Here is a 21,184-nt window from a genome sequence, read left to right as displayed (position 1 = left end):
ATGTTTTCTTCTTGTGGAGTTCAACCAGTATTTTGTATATCCTGGATATCAACCGCTTGTCAGATGTGTATTCGGCGAATATTCTTTCCCATTCTGTAGACTGTCTTTGTATTTTGGTCACTGTTTCTTTGGAGGTACAGAAGCTTCTTAGTTTAAGATAGTCCCATTTATCTATCTCTGTTTTCACTTGCTCAGCCAGTGGCGTGTCATCTTTGAACATACCATTAGCCTCAATGTCATGGAGGGTTTTGCCAACTTTGTCTTCAATGTATCTTATGGTTTCTGGTCTGATGTTGAGGTCTTTAATCCATTTTGATCTTACTTTTGTACACGGTGTTAGGCAGAGTTCTGAGCCCATTTTTTTGCATGTAGCCGTCCAGTGATGCCAGCACAATTTGTTAAAGAGGCTTTCCTTACTCCACTTCACATTTCTTGCACCTTTATCAAAGATTAGATGATCATATGATTGAGGGGAGATGTCAGTGTATTCAACTCTGTTCCATTGGTCTGCAGTTCTGCCTTTGTTCCAGTACCATGCTGTTTTGATTATTACCGCTTTGTAGTAAAGTTTGAAGTTAGGGAGGTTGATTCCTCCCATTTTCTTTTTTCCAAGAATTGCTTTAGCTATTCGTGGGGGTTTATTGTTCCATATAAATTTCAGGAGTGTTTGCTCCATTTCTTTGAAGAATGTCATGGGTATCCTTATAGGAATTGCATTGAATTTGTACAGTGCTTTCGGTAGTATTGCCATTTTGACAATGTTAAGTCTCCCGACCCATGAGCAGGGGATGTCTTTCCATTTCCTCATGTCCTCTTTTATTTCCTGAAGTAGCGTTTTGTAGTTTTCTTTGTACAGGTCCTTTACTTCCTTAGTTAAGCTGATTCCTAGGTACTTGATTTTCTGGGGCACAATTGTGAACGGGATTGATTTTTTCATATAGCTTTCCTCTCTCTCACTGTTTGCGTATAGGAAAGCCATGGACTTTTTGGTATTGATTTTATAGCCTGCAACTTTACTATACAAGTCTATTGTTTCTAGGAGTTTTTTGGTGGAGGTTATTGGGTTCTCTAAGTATAGTATCATATCATCTGCGAATAGTGAGAGCTTGATTTCTTCCTTTCCTACCTGAATGCCCTTAATATCTTTTTCTTGCCTAATCGCTATTGCAGTTAAATGTTTTACCTTGCATGCAGTTGGCCCAAGTTGAACCTCCAACACCCCTTATGTTCCCTAGAGTCTACCAGGAGTGGTCTTGGAGCACAGAGGCAGGGATTAGTCCTTTGTACTGCTAAGAGTGACCCCTCCCCCCAAAAAAGATATAAATGGAGTAGAATAAAGCAGATATTTAAATACACATGTTGCTGCCAGTATTATTAACTGAGCATTCCTTTTGTGCAAAGAACTTTGGTGCTATCTTCTGTGTACCTCAAATTCCACAAGACCATATGCTTCTTAAGGTCAAGAAAATGGTTTGAGTCACTACCATTATCTCACTCGCTTGGCAAAATTTTTAAAGCATAACAGGCACTAAATAAATATTTGCTGAGGAAATGAATAAGTTATAATAAGTTAAAAGTCATTCATAATAGCAATTATGTGAGAGTGATATTATTGTGTCTTTATTCTAAAGAAAAAACAAATTCAGACAAAGTAATTTCCCCTGATCATTCATGAATGTTTGTGCTCCTCCTTAGGCATTTTAAACCACCAAGTTGGACAATCCAATCTTTACATCTTAGAAATACTAAGCCAACAACTATGAAAATGTTGTTGCCATAAAAGTCAGACTTCTCTAAGCTCTTACAAAATGTTTCTGATCTCACAACTTAGTATTCAGAAAAATCACAAGATGTTGTAATATATTAACCTAAACAATATAGCTATTGACACAAATTTACTATTGAATCCCATAGTCTTGGGCATGACAATTTGTTAAGTTTATTTTCATGATAATTTGTTAAGTCCATTTTCTCCATTTAAGATCTGAAACTATGCTACATAGATCTATCATCTTCTTAAAGAACTGAAACCTTCTCCCCTGTCTTAAAGTAACATAATTTGGGACTTAATTCATTTATCATAGCACTGAAGCTTGTGAAGATCAAGGGCCTCTTCCCAAGTTGCATAGGCTACTATTTTGCTATGCACTCACATGGTAGAGCAAGTGGGCTCTGTCCTCATCTTCTTCTCATAAGAATACCAGTCCTGCTGAACATGTTTGCCACTCAAAGCCTCTTTTGCAGACCACAACACCCAAAAGGAGAGAGAGAACACAAGGGATCGCCCTGCCACAGAGGCATGGTGGGATGGGAGGGATGGGGGTGGGAGGGATATTATCCATGGTGGTGGAAAATGGGCACTGGTGGAGGGATGGGTATTTGATCATTGTATAATCTAAACCCAAGCACAAAAAAATTGTAAATCTACAACTGTACCTCATGGTGTTTCACTAATAATAATAAAAAAAAATAAAAAATAAAGAATGCCAGTCCTGGTGCTGGAGCAATAGCACAGTGGGTCAGGCATTTGCCTTGCATGAGGCTGACCGGGTTTGATTCTCAGCATCCCATAGGATCCCCCGAGCACTGCCAGGAGTAACTCTTAAGTACTTGATCCAGGAGTAACTCCTGTGCATCTCTGGGTGTGACCCACCCCTCTCAAAAAAAAAAGAATACCAATTTCATCAGAGGGCCTCGTGAGATTATCTGAACCTAATTAGCTCCCCAAGCACTTACTGCCTAACACCACCGCATGGGGGTGTAAGGTGAGGAGGGTTCTCTAGATAAAAATCTCAAGGGTTCTCAAACCTATATAATCAACAACTGTCTTTGCTAATTTCCAGGCTGATGATTAGCACCTTAGCAAAGAAGTGGTAAGAAAAGGGGAAAATGGATTTTTTTCTACCCGTCAGCTAAAGTAGAATGTTGCAAATCTGAAAATAAAGTCCATTGTTCAAATCTGAAAATAAAGTCCATTGTTCAGAAAAGACCTGGATGGTGACTCTTGAGTGGAAAAGGTTTGATCTTTGCAGTTCTCCTAAACCAGAGATATCTTTAGACCTGCCTATTCATAAACTTCAATCTCCAACACACTAGCAAGGGTCCTACAGAGTGGCTTTTGCTCACCAGGACTCCGCTTTATTCTATACACAACAAGGAAGCACTCTGCTTTTTTAGCAGAGGCGTTGCCTAGCCAGAATGGGAAAAATTCTCCTGCAGCCTTACGGAGATTGCCTAAAGTGGGGAGGAAATGGATGCTGGGAAATCAGAGGCTGTTTAATGGAAAAAATTCATCATGAAGCAAGGAAGAGGCAAAGAAAGTGGAGTACATCTATAAAATAATCCCATCAATGTAGGAATGATTGCAAACATGCTTATATACACAGAACATTTCTGGAAGTGACAGAGATGATTATGTAAGTGGAGGAGAAGGGTGTTGACAGAAAGGGCTTACATAGTTTGCAAGACCCACTGCAATGGGAAAATGAAGACCCCTTGTGTTTAGAAAGGATTGTGAATGTCAAGAAGGCAGCAGCAAAATAATAAAAGTAAAACTTTTCTCTGCACAGACCCTGTGCACCAACCCCAGATCATATGCCCATGAAGCTAGCTCAGGAAGAAAGCATGCTTGGGGAAGTAATGGTTAAACCATCTTTTACAACCTATTTCTTTGTGTTGTCTATATTTTTAATCTAAAAATAACAGTTTAAAATGCTATGTGTAGACAGAGAGAGTAAAATTTATAGAAGGTGGAAATTGAGCAATTTTATGACTTGGTGGCATATTAGGTGCTTTCCACTCTCTTTGACATAGCAGAGATCCTTGTGCAACATTCAAAGCTGCTAAGTATCACATATAACCTAAGAAAACTATATTTATGGATGGGATTGGGTTAATAAAAAGAATTTTCACGGTTTCTTTCTCCCTCTCTTCTAGACCAATTTAATACAAATATACAAAGTGAATATTCAACATTCCAAAGGCAGTAACAACACGTCTCACAATGGAGACGTTACTGGTACCTGCTCGAGCAAATCGATGAATGGGGAGGACACTGCAGGACAGTGCTATACAAAGTGATCCTAAACCTCCTGCCTTTTGTTTCTGAGACAATTAAGTTCTCTTCCTCTCCAGAATTGCCTATTTTTGACATTTTATTCCAGAGACAAAAACTGTTAGAGCCTACCCGTTGTAAGGACAAAAAACAAGGAATATAAATTCCTTGGAGGTTTAATGAATTTAGTTTTCCCTTTCCTTCCCATTCTTGGTGCTGTCGTAATGACCAGGGACCACTTGCATGCTCTGTCCGTGTTTGTGCTCTCAGCTAAGGTGCTGGCGAAGGGTTGAGCTCCTACGGTTCAAGTGCTCACTCCGGAGCACTGTTGTGCTCGCAACCTATGCTCATCAGGGATCAGGTCCTGCCGTGGCAGTCCTCACACACACCGGGATGTCCTGTAAAAGAAAGTCACTTGCAGCAAGGATCTGAGGCATTGGAGCTGCCAGGATAGAGCTAGCAGCATGAGCATGAGGTCGCACTAAGGACCCAACCCTGCCACATGCTGGCAAGGCAGGAACTTTAACCACTGAACCTTCTCCTGGCTCTCAAGATTTCTGTTATTTCTTATAATATATATTGACCTTTGGGGGAGTCTTTAGACCACATTAAAAATTCAAGAAAAGAAACATTATTGGAGCAAAGCTCTCTAGAAATGCTTCACAGATATATACAGCAACAGAGCAGAGAACAGTAGGAGCCTCAGACTGGCCATCAGGAACCTTACTGGGGTTCCGATTCTACTTGAATTTAAATGAAAGTTATGACCTAGTGAAGTGATTTAAGTGAATTTAAGTGAATCTAAATGAAGTGATTTTTGACTCACCAAACCTATCAAATTGATTTAGAAATCTTGTGATCTATCAGTAATCCTAATATATTACCACAGAGTACAGTTAATCACATAACAAAGAATACTTTTTCTCCTAGCTCAGTGTTCTGGGCCTGTTCTGGAAGTTCTTAGGGAACCATGTGGTGCCAGGAATTGAATCTGGACCTTCTACATGCAAAGTGCATGCTCCAGCCCTTAGAGTTATCTCACAGCCTCTCAGAAAAAAAAAATTTTATGACTGTGGCGATTTACCATGTTATTTCACTCGTTTAGCTTTCATTAGGACAAAAATCTATTCCAATAAGTACAACATGACACAAATCTGTACATTCTGATACGAGAATGTACACGAGAGAAGAGGTGTCATGGTTACAATATAATGTAATAACTACAAAGCTTGAACAAATCACATAAACTGTCTAACCCTACCTAGTAGGGCAAGAGAAGTTGCTGACAGAAATTTGACTAAGGAAGATGATGGTAATAACAGTCTAATCCATCACATTACTTCAAAATGATTTAATGAAAATAGAAAAAAATCAAGATAATCATTTTTGTCTCCAAAGAGCCTGTGGTGAGGGTAGATATTCAAATAGTATAGCACATGCCTCACCTGTATGAGGAACTGAATTTAATCCCTGTACAGCATGGCCCCTTCCTTTTCCCCCCATAGTGTATGTGTAGCCTTCTTGTCCCCCTGATCACAACTGGGCCAGAGCACTGAACTGTCAGATGCACACAACTGGACTGAGTATCTCCAGGAATGTCCTCTATAAGAGAGGCAGATTCTCTAATTCAAGTCCTAATTCTGAAATCTAGTGCTTTCTTTGAGTTTATTTTTCTTTTCTCTTACTGTAGGTTACAGCTGATGGGCAGGAACCAAAGTATAACAGATATGCTGAGACCATTTCAAACTGTTTACTCTTCAGTAGGACCCAGTTTATGCACATCTTTACCTTTACACTTTATCTTAGACTATGGAAGAAAGCAGCCATGTTTAAACATGAAGTTTCTAATAGTATCAGAGCTTTACTCATCTAAAGACTACATGGATATGGAAAAATCAGGGTTTTTCCAGTGAGAATCCAAAAAACTCGCTATTACCCTGATTGCATTGTGCAAATACTTTGGGCTACAAAAAAAATTGAAGAACTTGTGTTTAGATCCTAATCAAAGCTAAGCTTCAACTTTGGGGAAGGCGTTCAGCTGAGTTCTCTTTTTCCAATGAACCGAAGGAAAAGCAACAGCAGAAGTTGGCAGAGCCACTGAAAGTTCTTGGACAATTCAGCTTTCAAGTAGAATTCTGGTTCTCTGGACATTCTCAGTGGCATGTATTTCAGCACCGTTTCCTTCCATGGTTATCATGATCTCTTATGGTCTTTTACTACAGGTTTAACTTGATGAACGCAAATCTATATTTGGAGTGGAGGCCCACCTGTGTAGGTGGAACAGACACAAAAGGTTGAGACTTAAAAGAAGTTCAAGTTTCTTTGATTTTTGTTTTTTAAATTTTATTGAATTACCATGAGATAGTTACAAGCTTTCATGTTTGGGTTATAATCACACAATGATCAAACACCCATCCCTCCACCAGTGCACATTCCCCACCACCAATATCCCCGGCATACCTCCCCGCTTTCCCACCCTCCCTCTGCCTCCATGGCAGACAGTATTCCCCATACTCTCTCTCTATTTTGGGGCATTATGGTCTGCAGTGCAGATACTGAGAGGTTATCCTGTTTGGTCCATTATCTACTTTAAGCACACATCTCCCATCCCAACCGGTTCCTCCAGCCATCATTTTCTTAGTGATTCTTGGATAACTTTTACTAGAAATCTCCCTACATTTGAGCAAAACTGAACTTTATATCATTTGGTCATTTGTCTTTACTTCAGCACGTGAGGAAAAGATGGAAAAAGGTCTCTCCTCATACATGCATCTGATTTTTATGACATGTTTGCTTATTATAGAAGGAAAGTAAAAATGGGCTCCCTTTTAAGTTCAAATGCTTGCAAATATGAGTTATTTTACTCAGGTTTTTAAATATGTATCTAGGCTTTGTGATGATAATTGTGTTAAATCACAGCAAAATCCATTGAAAAGTGAAAGCTATGTTTTCAATTATACTCTCGCACATTTCTCTAAATAAACATCCAGCTCTTACTTAATAAAATCTGGATGGAACATTTATAAAAATTTATCAGAGCATAACTTCATAATCACAGTGTGAAATACATAGGAAATAGTTTAGAAACACGATAATCAAGTTTACAAGTGAAAAATCCTAGGAGCCCAACCTAACAGAATTAAACAAGTCCTTATTTTGTCAGTTGAAAACACATTTCAGAATTTAAGCCAGTAATAAAATATCTGAGAGAAGAGTGCAATTAAGAAAGGGAAATATAAAAAAGGTAATATGTACCGAAAGTGCTTAAACTCAGCTGTTAAAACAGGAAATGTAACTTACATTTTTGAGTAATGTTTGCGAGTTAAGTAGTGACTTGGACTTAAAGGTGTTTAAGGTTTTGAAGTGTGGATAATTTATAATAATATGTTCTGACTAATATGTGAATTCCATTTTGGTTACATGATTCATTGTTGCTTGTCATTTTTAATAAAAGGGGTGGATAAAAGGCAAGGACTCACATCACTCTCACCAAGAGAGGATGGCATTTATAATTCTAATAATGAAGATAATACAATATAGACAGATGATTTTGTTCCAGGGACCCATGAGACCTATCTCTAGATGTTCTTTAATTTTGCTTTTGCAAAATTACATATGTTTGAGAGACCCTAAGTATCAATTTGTTTCTGTTCTTCGTCCCAAACAGAAATTCAGTTTGTCATCTAAAGCCAATTCAATCAAAATGCATCATGGAAAACATTGCTTGTAACCAGGAATATAATATATTATATCCAAAGAGAGGTGATTTGTTGAGCAAAATTTCCATCATGCCCTAATATCAGGAACCATCTGATATTAGCCTTGGCTTCATATTAGAATTGAAGCACTTTTGTCTTATTTAGAAATTAATTAAATATCTTATGAAAGCATTGGTTCTCAAGTTAGGGACTTATCATAGGCTATGAGTTTTTCTAGATATGAGGCTATTAGTGGGCCTAAACAAGATATAATGGGGAAGATCCCTTTTGCTTCAGTTTTATTTTCTTTATTAACCAAGTGTAATACCTCTCCAGTAAACAGGCACAGCCTATACTTAATGGACAACTAGTTGTTATTACATACTTGCATAGTTTCCCTTAGAAATTTATGTGACTATGCTTGAGGAGTTGAGTTCCATATTAGCACCTGCATGTATTTTATTAGATCCAAAGAAATAGTCTCACTTCTGTAATATTGATCATATTGTCCATGTAGAAGGAAGGACAGCAATGAGAACAATCTTTTATTTTAATTTAGAGGAGAGTCTCCTAACTCATGATTCTCCATTTGTCTAATCACTTCCCATCCTTAATAGAGTAAATGAATATGAGAAACAAACAAGTTCCATATAGTTTGCTGAATTTATATTGATTTAGCCCATTTTTTTAATTTTAATGTTCTTAATTGAGCCATCATGAGATACAGCTGTTCATGATCGGGTTTTCAGTCATACAATGATCCAACAACCCTCCCTCCACCAGTGTCCATTGCCCACCACCAATGACCCCAGTTTCCCTCCCTCTCCCAGCCTGTCTCTATGGCTCTATGGCACTATGGCAACAGCACTTCTCTCTCTCTCTCTCTCTCTCTCTCTCTCTCTCTCTCTCTCTCTTCTCTCTCTCTTCTCTCTCTCTCTTCTCTCTCTCTCACTGTCTGTATCCCTGTCTCTGTCTCTCTCTCTTTCTCTCTCTATTTCTCCCTCTCTCTCTTCTCTCTCCCATTCTGGATTCAGCCCAATTTAAGAGAACAGCCACTACACTTCTTTTTTCTTATTTGTAGCTGAGTTTTGCAGTCATGTCCTAATTATTTTTGTGACTAGAGAAAGGAGGCTACAGAATGAAATATATGCCTAGTATATAGCAAGTCTCATTGTATTAGTGTCAATTTCCTTAAGATCAATTGAGTGAAAAATATTTCATGCATATATAAGTGAAAACTTTGATGTACCTTTCACATTTTGCACTAATTCATTGGCAGGAAAATACGAATGTTGGGGTTTAATTTTTCCAGATGGACATCATCCATGTAGAAGAATGCAGTAAAGATTGCTGAAATAGTCATCAAAATCCTTTTTCCTTTCTTGTATTGTTTCCCTGCTTTTCTCGATCTCCTTTAAACTAAGTATGTGACTTTGTGACCATGCACCTGAGCTATAGCCAATGAGACGATAGCACTCGTTCTATTCCAGATCCTAGAATGTGCTCATAAGAAACCTTGCAGCCCCAAACCCCCTCCTCTAGTTGACAAAACCCAAAGAGGTTCTCTGTAGAAGCAGTCTCTATGAAGCACTGTCCAATTCAATTGCCCAGGGATTCCGACTGCCTTCCAGAACTCACCCACATCTATACCTTCCTGTAAACACCTCACTGTTTTCTTTGGAGAGAAGTAAACTTCACTTGTATTTGGTCACCGTGCCTTTCGGGACCTTAGTTATTATATCACTTAGCCTGTTACGTCTAATACAGGGATTTTGACATTGAGAGATTAAAAATGAAAACAAAGATAAACAATTTGATGGATTTTTAAATAAGATCATTTTCAAATGAACTCCACACTTCAAAAGAGGCTAAGAACATGATGGTGTGAAAATGGGAAGGAAACTACAAATCCTTGATAGCTTTCAGTGACACTCTGCATACACTCATGTTGGTAGCATAGACACAAAACTCTAGAGCAAGAATCTTTGTGTTCCACTGAGGAGCTGAGATCCTGAGATGCTGGGCCTCAGCCTCCATGACATCTCCAGACATAAAGTCAGGCTCCTCTCCAGCGCCCCTTCGATGGTGACAGGCTTCCTCTACTGTCCCCACAGAACCAGAAAAGAAATACTGCACAAAACCTGAATCTCATCTCTGGAGTAAAGTTGCCATGAGAATCTATTCCTGTAATGGGCCTTTTCAACTTGTGCTTAATCCTAATTTACTTAAGCAAGGATTGTTCTATATAAGAAGAAAGAATGTTTATTTAAGTTGATTAGTACTTCATTTCCAGAACTTGCACAATAAGGTAGGTAAAGGTAAAGGCCCTCCCGTTGATCGTCGATTTGCTCGAGCGGGCCCAGTAACGTCTCCATTGGAGACTTTGTTGTTACTGTGTCTGGCATATCGAATACTCTCGGTAGCTTGCCGGGCTCTCCGAGAGGGGCGCAATATTTCTAAGTAAAAATGTGTTGTTTTTGCCAGATGCTGATGTATTATTATCATCATAAGAAAGTACAAGTTCATTTTCAAAAATATAAAGAAGCAAAAACTACAAATTTTATAAATTTAAAATATAAATATAAAATATAAAACTGTGGTTTGCATGTTCAGGACTTAAACCTTTTTTGCCTCACCCTGAAGAACCACCTACCCCAGCACCTCCTGATAGAAATCTGATGGTTACTGGCCACCCCTACACACAACACCATGTCACCAAAGCAGCAAATCATCAGGCCAGAACCACAAATCTGAGTATAACCAGACAACCAGGGCACTACTGAGGAGGTCTCTCTCTTTTTTAAATTGTAAAACCTACTCCTAAAGCTTGCATCATAATATGAGAGAGAGAGTCCCTTTAAAAGACAACATTTAAAAGACAACATTGCCATAATAATCTTTGCTACTTTGATAGGAGGAAAGAATCTATTTTAATGTTTTATTATTATTATTATTGATCATTTTTACAATTATTTTTTATAATTGAGTATATTTTAAAATTACATTTTTTTGTTTTAATTGACTATGCCAACTCATCCTGAGCTTGCTAGTAAAAGGTGATTATTTTCAGAGTAAGAGTTATTTTTAAGTTGTGTGGCTAGTGATAGTTATTTGTTATGGTAATTTGGACTTTTGAAAGTAGAAGTTGACCTTTAAAATGAACAAGCTACAAATTTCCTTTTTAGAAACCAAACCAAATTGAATGATCTCAAAGATGAAAAGTTGACTGCAAATCATGTGACCCAAAAAAACCTCCACCAATTCCTCATGTAATTTTTAATTGTGGGTTCACTTTATTTTTTTAAAAAAAATTTATTAGTGAAACACCATGAGGTACAGTTGTAGACTTACAAATTTTTGTGCTTGGGTTTCAGTTATACAATGATCAAGTACCCATCCCTCTACCAGTGCCCATTCTCCAGCACCACTGATCCCAGTATCCCTCCCACACCCCAGACCCCCATCCCATCCTGCCTCTGTGGCAGGGCATTTCCTTTTGTTCTCTCTCTCCTTTGGGGTGCTGTGGTTTGCAAAAGAGGCATTGAGTGGTAATCATGTTCTGTCTATAGTCTACTTTCAGCATGCATCTCCCATCCTGGGAGGATCCTCCCAACACCCTTTATTTGGTGCTTCCTTCTCTATCTGAGCTGCCTTTTCCCTTAGAGTGTGGGCCTGGCCTCCAAGCCATGGAGTAAACCTCCTGGTACTAATCTCAGCTATTCTTGGGTGTTTGTCTCCTATTTTGTTATTTTATATTCCCCAGATGAGTGCAATCTTTCTATGTCTGTCCCTCTCTTTCTGACTCATTTCACTTAGCATGATACTTTCCTTGTATTAGCGCTTGTATGTAAATTTCATGGCTTCATCTTTTCTAACAGCTACATAGTACTCCATTGTGTAGATGTACCAAAGTTTCTTTAACCAGTCATCTGTTCTCGGGAACTCAGGTTTTTCCAGATTCTAGCTATTGTAAACAGTGCTGCAATGAACAAACAAGTGCAGATGTCATTTTGACTATACTTTGTGGGTTCACTTTAAAGTATATTTGGGGCTGGGGAGACAGCTCAATAGTAGATCACATGACTGAGTCTAATACCTGGTTCCTCATGTATCTCTACAACTCCTCCTCAAGCACTACGTGCAAAATTGACCCCTCTAAAAATTAATAAAAGTTTTTAATAAACTTATATTTTTAACCCATAAATATTCTAGTTAGGAGTAGCAGTTATGTTATTCTAAGATCTAAGTAACCTAAGTAACATTCATGTTGTACCTTTATTTTCATTTATTTTTATAATTTATCATTTCTTTCATAAATAGAAAGTTGCTTTGGTAAAATGTTAGATTGCAAACACTGTACTTAAGTATATGGAGGAAAAAAATAAGTATTGAAATTATCATTGAGGATCTTTAAATTGAGGCTTTTTTCCATTTTTTATACAAGAAAATGAATCATTGGGAAGATTCATGGAATTTTTCTAAGATTATTTGACACTAAATAGCAGTACCCAGGAATTTTAAAATATAACTTTGCCTCTGATGTGCTTTGGACTATTGAGTAATAGATACTTAAGAAATGACTGGAACTCTAGAAAGATTTTTCTCTCAGTAGTATGCAACAACATCAGTTTATCTAAACTTCTCTATCTCTCTGTAACTCAGTGAAAATACCTGATTTTGCTGGTGCCTGGAGATGCCTTAGAAATAATCTTGATATTTACGTTCTTGATATTTAAATGAAAGAAACCTGTAAAAAAAATTCTATTTAGTTTGAAGATTTTGTTTATAAGGTGGATATGGATGTTCTGCTGTTAACAACATAATGGATTATTATCTCATCAACTTATATGTCCTAATTCCAATACCTCCAAAGATAATGAAATTATACCTAGAGATAATGCCTACAAGGAGTTAATAGAGATAAAATAAAGTCATCTGGGTGGCCCTAATTCATGGTGACTAATATGCCTATAAGAAAAGGATATACATGCATATGTGTACACACAGACACATACACACACTCACACACATGATAAGCGATGCAAAGACAAAATAAAGTCATCTAAAAGTCAATGAAGAGGGCTACTCAGAACAATCCACTTTTACAAACACTTTGACCATGAACTTACAGTCTGTGAGAAAAACATTTCTTTTGTCTGGTACTATGTCACATTCTGACAAATTATATTGTTACCACAAGCATCATCAAACTAAATTAAGTAATGTAAGATGTCAAAATCCCAGTTATTGATATTCTCGTTTGAGTTCTACTTGGTATAATGTATGAAATCACTTGAAATTCTTCTCACTGAATCTGACCTATAATTATTTCTGCTAATTAGTCTGGCCCAAATTTCTGATTTTTGAGAGGTTGTTTTAAAAATAACCAGGGCAAGTTTTGTATTTCAGATACTAGTAATTACCCAACTCCACATGCATTCATTCGCTTGGGCTGATCTGAATACAAACTGGACATGTTTTCTGGATTTCTTCACACAGCTACTCAAATACTTACCATGGAAAGAGTAAACTTTTGCAGATGCTCACTAAATTTGTCCTGGGTGGGCCAGAGTAGTAGTTCCTGAGAAATGATGTCAAAGACTGCTGTTAAAATAAGAAGAAAATACATGCATGACTAACAGTGGGGGTGGGGGGGGGCGTGGGACTTCAGAGAGCAGGAAAACTACCTAAGGAAAAAAGTAAGCCATGTCCAAAGAGAGTAAAAGAGATTGTCTCTAATAAAAGCCCCTTTGGCTGTCAATTCAATAAATATTTTTCAAGTGCGTGCATGTACTTTGGGAAAAATTGAAATTTAGAAATTAATCCCGACTCTGACCTCAAATACTTCTTGATATGACACGGGGCAGGTGGAGGTTGAGGGAAGTCACAGACACAAATTGCTATAATTGTGTGTAGTGTTTGATAAAATCTGCGATGGAAATAAAAAGTGTAATGAAATCACAGTGGACAGAGAAGGTCAGGCTGACTAGGGCATTGTACTATACCTGCTTGGAAGGTTGTTTATGTCATTCTCAAAGCTGTGGAGCATTTACTCAGGTGACGGTGCAGAGAGAGTTTTCTAGGCACAAGAATTAGGACAAAGTAAAACAGATGTTGAGAACAAATCATGTTCAGCAAAAACGCGGGACTGTGACCTGCTTAAATTAGGTGAAGTGTTGAGGGGAGGCATCATTGATCCTGAACTGGGAGTTAAAGACTTGGGTTTGAGTCCTGTGTTCCCCATTTATTTGATTTTTCATTTCAAAAACTCTGTGCCTTATATTGCTCATCGGTGAAGAGGAAGTAATTATGGAAACCTCTCTATTTTAAAGATTAAAATGGGTAATTTGTGTGAAATCCCCAGTGAAAAAAACCTGATATAAAATACACATTTGAAAATTTAAAACTTGATTCTGTAGAACACAAGGAACCAGTAAGGTTTTTGTGCATGAAATTAATATGACCAGAAGCAGATATTTGAAAATATACCTGAGGAGTGTAATGTGTAAAATAAGTGAGAGGGTAGAATATTATCTGAAAATAAATCAGAAGTCAGCACATAGGGGAAATATTGCAATGGTTCATTTTTTGCTGTTTGTTTTTTTGTTTTTTTTTTTGCCACACCCAGCAGTGCTCAGACTTATTTCTGTCTTTGTGTTCAGCATCACTCCTGCGGGCACTCAGGATCCTTATATGGTGCCAAGGACAGAATTCAGGTTGATCATATGCAAGGCAAGTTACTTTTTCTTAGCCCCAGCATCTCAGTTTTGAGACAATGGTACCTGAAGCAAGACTCAGATAGATGGTGGGAACAGGGAAAATATGATGGATATGAACACTCCCAGAGAAAGTGGCAATAGAACATGCTTCCTAGAGCAGTCTGTTCTCAGAGCATCAGATTTTAGTTCCATGTTCTTTGCTCAAGTGGTGGCATAACCTCTATTGCAATATCTAATCTTCACTTTCTCAATTTTCTTATTTGTCAACAAGATTGAAAAATTGTATTGCTCTAATAGCACTAAAATACTACATGTCTATTTAATTCAATAAAACTTAAATTCATTAAATGAAAGAGTGAAGAGCATAAGGGAGATAGAGAAATGGAAGATTACAAGAAGCATGTTAGTTACCAAAGGATGGTGTATTAGGAAAGGAATGAGCAGGATTGGCTATTTTTTTTTTTATAACAATTTGAAGGTCTGGGGGCTGGAGCGATAGTACAGCAGGTAGGGCATTTGCCTTGCATGCAGTCAACCTGGGTTCAATTTCCGACATCCTATTGGTTCCCCAACTACCACCAGGAGTAAATTCTGAGTGCAGAGCCAGGGGTAACCCCTGAGCATCATTTGGTGTGAACCAAAAAGCAAAAAAAAAAATGTAAGGTCTGTTCTTTAAACAATTAGATACATATGGCATGAGTGTTTGACAAGTTACCTATTTTTGTAATATATTCTATACCATGTAGAAAAACATCAAACTTAAAACCAGGCATATGTTTCTTTAATTTATAGATCCTTTTTATCGGAGATTCAACGAACAGAGGAATGATGTACTATCTGATCGAAAGGCTGAATGAAACCTTGCAGGAATGGCAGAAAGTGCACGGCACTAAAGTGTATCATAATGTCAATGGCGGGAAGACTTTGGTCAGTTATTCCTACTACCCCCAGTTCTGGATAAGTCCTTCCTTGAGACCAACATTTGAAAAAGCACTGGAATATCTCTTGCACAGGTACTAAGAAAAGATTGGGAATGACACAATGTCACAATATACTTATGTTTTACTAGCTATCATAATTGCTTCCTGTGTATCATATGTGCTGAAAAGCTTAAAGACCAAGCAATATGGCTAAAAAGGACCTGGTAATGACAAGGAGGTCCTGTGATCAGGATACCAGACATGGTTCAATGAAATGTGAGGCAATGCTGTTGAAAATGATTACCATCTGTTTTAAGGTAACATATGTTATTTTTCTTTCTGAATTTCAGATCACGTCCTCTGGAGAATACCAGCCGGACTGTACTGGTTGTTGGTGGTGTTCAGTGGCTTAATTCCCATCACCTACAAATTATTCACAAGGTTCTGAAGAGGTAAATTTCAGGACTAGGCATAGTTGTTAGTTTTCTTTAAAAGAAAAAAAGGGAAGAGTCACTATGAATTTCACTAGATTTTATCAAGTTTTATTAACAAAGCAACTCAATTTAGAAATAAGCATTTAAGTTACTAGTTCAAATATTCTTAATAGATTTTATATCCAATCACAAATAGCTCTTTAGTATCCAAATTTACTTTTACTATAGGTCAAATGTACCTATTGACTCATAAAGCCTTAAACACACCAAAAATTTCTAATAATATCAATCTCTGATTATGTTACAGGGAAAATTTGCTCAATATTCTGGTTATCATCAAAACTTTGGGAATTGGCTTCCACTTACCTGTTGATGGAGTGCATTTCTTGACGCAGGTAAGGCTTTTTCCTCTGGACTGTGAGAACTCCATGATTCCCATAAATTTTTGCTGGCATCTGAAGAAGGCATAGCATAATATTTGGTTATATTCATAAAAAACACCATAATATATTAAGGATCATAATTTCAAATGAAAATTTAGTAATTCCTAAAGCTAAAGAAATGATGAACTATAAATAAGTTACAAATAATGGTTTGACCTCCTCCAAGAAGTGGGGCACTACATTATGATAAAAATTAAAAAATGAGACTGTAGGTGACAGATAATACTTTAAGTATTAGACATCTCACTAATGTTTTATATACATTTAAAGGTCCATGCTGAAGCCACAAATCAAATTTTCAAAAACAATTAATTAGTATTTTGGGAAAGAGAGGCTTAACAACCCTGGTTCTGACTGACTGATTTTGTAAAATATTTTGGAAGTAGTGTTCTCTCTGTTTTAATATTTATAACTTAGAGTATTTTTGGAAGTCCCTAGAAGTTCTTAAAGGTAACAGTAATTAATCTGAATTCTGGACTGAATTCACAAAAGAAAAAAGAAAAAGGAAAACTGTATAGATGAGAGAACCAGCTGTTTTTGCTCAAGTGAGGCGAGTTCCTGGTAATGCTCAGGTTCCTCTGCCCCTAGGAATCACTCCGGTGATCCTTAGAAGACCGTATGGGATGAACCTGGGTTAGCTGTGTGGAAGGCAGGTGCACTCCTTGCCCGCTGCACTAGATCCCAGGCCCACACTTTGTTTATTGTGTTGGAATTTGACTGCAGCTAATGGGCTTTAGAAAAATTGTTATCCAAATTACTATGATGCTGTCTTTCGCAGATGTACTTGATTCCACTGAGGGATATTTTTTTCATTGCAAGAAAAGATATGCTTAAATTTCATTTAAAAAAATATATATATGGACCCAAGTTCTATTCTTCTGCCCCTCTTGGAGAGCCCGGCAAGTTACCTGGAGTATCTCTCCCACACGGCAAAGCCTGGCAAGCTCCCTGTGATGTATTCGATATGCCAAACACAGTAACAAGTCTCACAATGTTACTGGGCCCGCTCGAGCAAATCGATGAACAACGGGAGGACAGTAGCAGTGACAGTGAGGCGAGTTCTTAGGCAGCTGAGTTCTTGTACAATTGAAGTTATTGCTGGGGTTTCGGTAGTTGGAAATACAGGAAACTGTCCATTTCATATGTAAACTGAAAGTTACTTTATGTCCATATTGAGTGTGCTTTACTGGCTGTTCACAGCACAGATCACATAATTCCCTTTCCTTCCTCTAATGTTCCCTATCTTGACATAAGATCTGTTATAAAAGCAGGAAAATTATAGAAAGTCACACACAGAAAAGCTTCAAATTCAGCCTCTTTGAATCAGGAAGAGTAAACGAGATTGAGAATAAATTGATGCATTGAGTATCTGGGTTAGTTTAAGGACTTGACAGTGTTAGAAATTAGAAGAGGGATTAGTTGATCATTGCAATCGATTATGAGTTCTATCTCCTTTAATGTTATCCGAAAGCTGTAGGCAAGATTTCAATTCCTTTCTGAGGACTCTGATAACACCATTTTGCTTTTTTCATTGGAGTTCCTTACAGACACTGGGATACCTGTGTCCCTAACTTCTATTTAGGTTACTAACTCAGGATCAATTAATCTCAGCATATAGTAAGAACTTCTTCCAGACTTACAAGGTGTCTGACGGTGTGTAAAATATTCTTCCTGCCACCAGGACTTTGAGGGTGTTCAGAAATCTCTAATTGGGAGAAGAGAAAGTCGGAGAAGAAGAAAAGGGAAAATAATAAAAATAAAGAGAAAAGAATAATAGAATGTGAGGTGGAAAATAAACCTGAACTCATCATATGCTCAGATGGCCATTTGGATGATCACTCTTTTTATCCCTTATTAAGCAGTCTTAGCCCATACCACCAATGTTTATGCACACATGTTTGGGTACTGACATACACAAACCCACATGACCACTGAGCTCAATCATCATCTTGAGTATGTTTGAGCTTCTCAAGCTTTCCATGCTCTCAGTTTCCTCGAGGTCCTTGAAATCACTGTTCCTTTTCTTGGAACCCACTATTTTACCACCTTCTCACCTATGAACTCCCAATTGTTAGTGTAAATGCTATTTCCTCTAAGAAGACTTAATTGTTATGCTAGATTTAATTGGCTTCTCCTGCCAGGAGCACTTGAAGTAGTGTCTCATGTCCCCAATCTTGTCACTCAACAAAAACGTTATTTTGTTGATGTCTTTTTATTGCTGAACTAATGTCTTCTAAAAGTATGAGAGGGGAAGTCTGAATTTCTCTCTCTTATGCCCCAAATGTAAAATGTAATAGTCAGCATGCAGGAGAGTCTCCAAAAAATCTTATGCAAGAATAGGTGAATGATGCTTTGTTTAATTTGGCTGCTCCCAGATCAACCCTTAAGAACTGAGACATTCATTCTACCAGGCTGCTGGAAGCAAAGTGGTCTAATGATGAATCACATCTGAACCCAAGTAGGAGTTGCTTTTCACTGCAAAGACTCATAATGCAGAGTAATAAGACTCAATCCCGTTTCATCAATATGTACTAACTCAGAAGGACGCTCCCATCAGTAGAAATCCTAGTAGGATCAGTGAAATCTTCTATTGCAACTACATAGGAATTCTATTTATCCCTGTACCTGAGTCTTCCTCCTTCACTTTATGTTGATCGCAAGAAGTATCTACTACTACTGTCCTGCCTGAAGAGTTCTCAGAGTTGAATTCCCAGAGAGCCAGTTTTTCTCGAGAAAATGTTCTTTAGAAGCTGCTTACTATAAAGTTTTCATTTATTTTTCATTAATAGACAATTTGAGACACATGTTGAGCATCATTTTTCATACAATTCCAAGAACAAAACTTGCATCTGTCCATTTCCTTCCAGATATTTTATCTATGAGCTTTTCTACTTACTATCATCTTTGAATATCGCATAAAAGTAGATAAGTAATCATGATGGAGAAGACAGAAAACTGGACATATTATTTTTACATCTTTATCTTACAATTGTATCTTACAGTTGTATATGGCAAGCTACCTGTGGCATATCCGATATGCCAAAAACAGTAACAATAACGGGTCTCATTCCCCTGACCTTGAAAGAGCCTCCAATATGTCAGCATTGGGAAAGACAAGTAAGGAGAGGCTGCTAAAATCTTAGGGGGCTGGGACGAATGGAGACATTACTGGTGCAAGCTCAATTAAATCGATGAACAGCGGGATGACAGTGATATACTGATACAGTGATCATACAGTTGAATTAATTAATGCAAGTAATTTTTTTAACCTGGTGAATAACATTGATTGTTTTTGCTCTGTAGGAAAAAAAGGAAGTACAGTTTCCGCACCTGTGGAAACAGATATCATAACAGGGTTATCCAAGTAAGGGGTTTTATTAAAGTGAAATCCTGGGAAGAATAGAAGGAAAGATATAGGGGCAGACAGAAAGAGCAATAAAACACAGCTCCAAACCCTATCACCCAATCTTCCATTCAATATTTTGTGTCTTCTATGTACAGCAAAGTGTATCTGACTATAATGTGTTTGATATGAAGGGAACTGAGGAAGAATGGAAGAGGTAGGAAGAATCTCAAACTGTAGTTAGTTAGAAAAAGTCTTGGTCATGTGTATGAGGCATCCTGGAGTCAGAGAGTTCCTCTTTTCAACCTCCACTAGAACACACCATTTAAAGTTATCAGTGCCACAGACTTAGAAAGGGAGGGGGAATTTGATCTCGAGATGCAGCAGCTAAGCTTTATCTCAGTTCAACAGCTTCCTGAAGCCTGTTCCACTTCAGTTTATCCCTTTTCCCATCCAGCTGGCAAACCTCACTCTCATAGGAATGCCTTTGGAAAACTTCTCTGCCCCTCTGGCCCTGGAGAGTGCTCCTCTTCTTTCTATTAACCCAGAACTCAGCATATTTATCTCCAACAAAGGACTTATCACCTTAAATTTTCCCTACTTGTTTCTCCTGTTCTGATGCAGTATCTTATGAGTGGGGACCATAATTTCTTTATCTTTATACTCTGACCCTCAGCATGGAACTAAGAATACCTCGGATGCTAGTTAATATTCAAAGGGTCAAATTATAGAAATTCAACAAGATAGAGATATTTATGCTTTTAAATCAGTAATTTTTCATGTTTTAAGGGTTTGCAGTGGTCAAGAAACCTACTTCTTATAAAAAATCCAAGTTGTGCATTGTTTTATATATATATATATATATATAGTTACTGTTTTATAGATACATAATGTTGTTTACATTTATATTTAAGTTTGTTTCTTTTTGTTGTTGTTTTTAGAGAAATAAAGTAGTTTCTTGAGGGAGGCTACTAATTCTGAGAGTTTCAAATTCTCTAGAGAGAAAGAGAGATGAAAGATCAAAAAGTAAAGGAAATTCATGCCCTGAAGAAGTTACAGGCAACTTCCATGGGAAATGCTGTCAAGTTCATATGCTCTTAAAGTTGGGATGTGGGTGACCCTAGGGATGGAATTTCATTCTAGATGGAATGAAAACCTTGAAACCTGATCCTTAGTGGGAAACTTACCTCTGTGTGGGAGGGGGATAGTTCTTAGAAGAGGGCACTATGACAATGACCACAAGGAAATAGTCACTCTTGAGGAAGCCTGGGTTCTGAAAGGAGGTAAAGTGATATGCATGAAACCCTAACTGTAATAGTGTTGTAAAAATACAGAGCCTAAAAGGAAAAAAAGAAAGAAAACCATGCCTGCCATAGTGGCAAGGTGGGAGGGTGGGAGGGAAACTGAGAACAATGGTGACAGAAAGTGGACTGTGGTGAAGAGATTGGTCTTGGAACATTATGCACAAGAAACCTAGTCATGAATAACCTTATAACATTGTAATTTATGGTGACTTAGTAAAAAAATAAAAAAGAATGCACTAGAAAAATTTTAAAAATTTAAACTTATTTGT

General features: G+C 37.5%; 1 protein-coding gene across 1 annotated transcript in view; it reads left to right on the top strand.

Moving 5' to 3' along the window:
• CPED1 (cadherin like and PC-esterase domain containing 1) overlaps positions 1 to 21,184 on the top strand; it is a 338,587-nt gene that overhangs the window by 294,971 nt on the left and 22,432 nt on the right. Inside the window, exons 18-20 of the mRNA XM_056118573.1 lie at positions 15,264 to 15,484; positions 15,742 to 15,843; positions 16,133 to 16,220. Coding sequence (XP_055974548.1) covers positions 15,264 to 15,484; positions 15,742 to 15,843; positions 16,133 to 16,220 — 411 coding nt within the window. The remainder of the gene's footprint in view (positions 1 to 15,263; positions 15,485 to 15,741; positions 15,844 to 16,132; positions 16,221 to 21,184) is intronic.

Source organism: Sorex fumeus, unplaced genomic scaffold, assembly GCF_029834395.1.
Source record: "Sorex fumeus unplaced genomic scaffold, SorFum_2.1 ptg000037l, whole genome shotgun sequence".
Classification (NCBI taxonomy): Eukaryota; Metazoa; Chordata; class Mammalia; order Eulipotyphla; family Soricidae; genus Sorex; species Sorex fumeus.
Note: the sequence above shows the minus strand (reverse complement) of the source record. Positions and strands in the feature narration are given on the sequence as shown.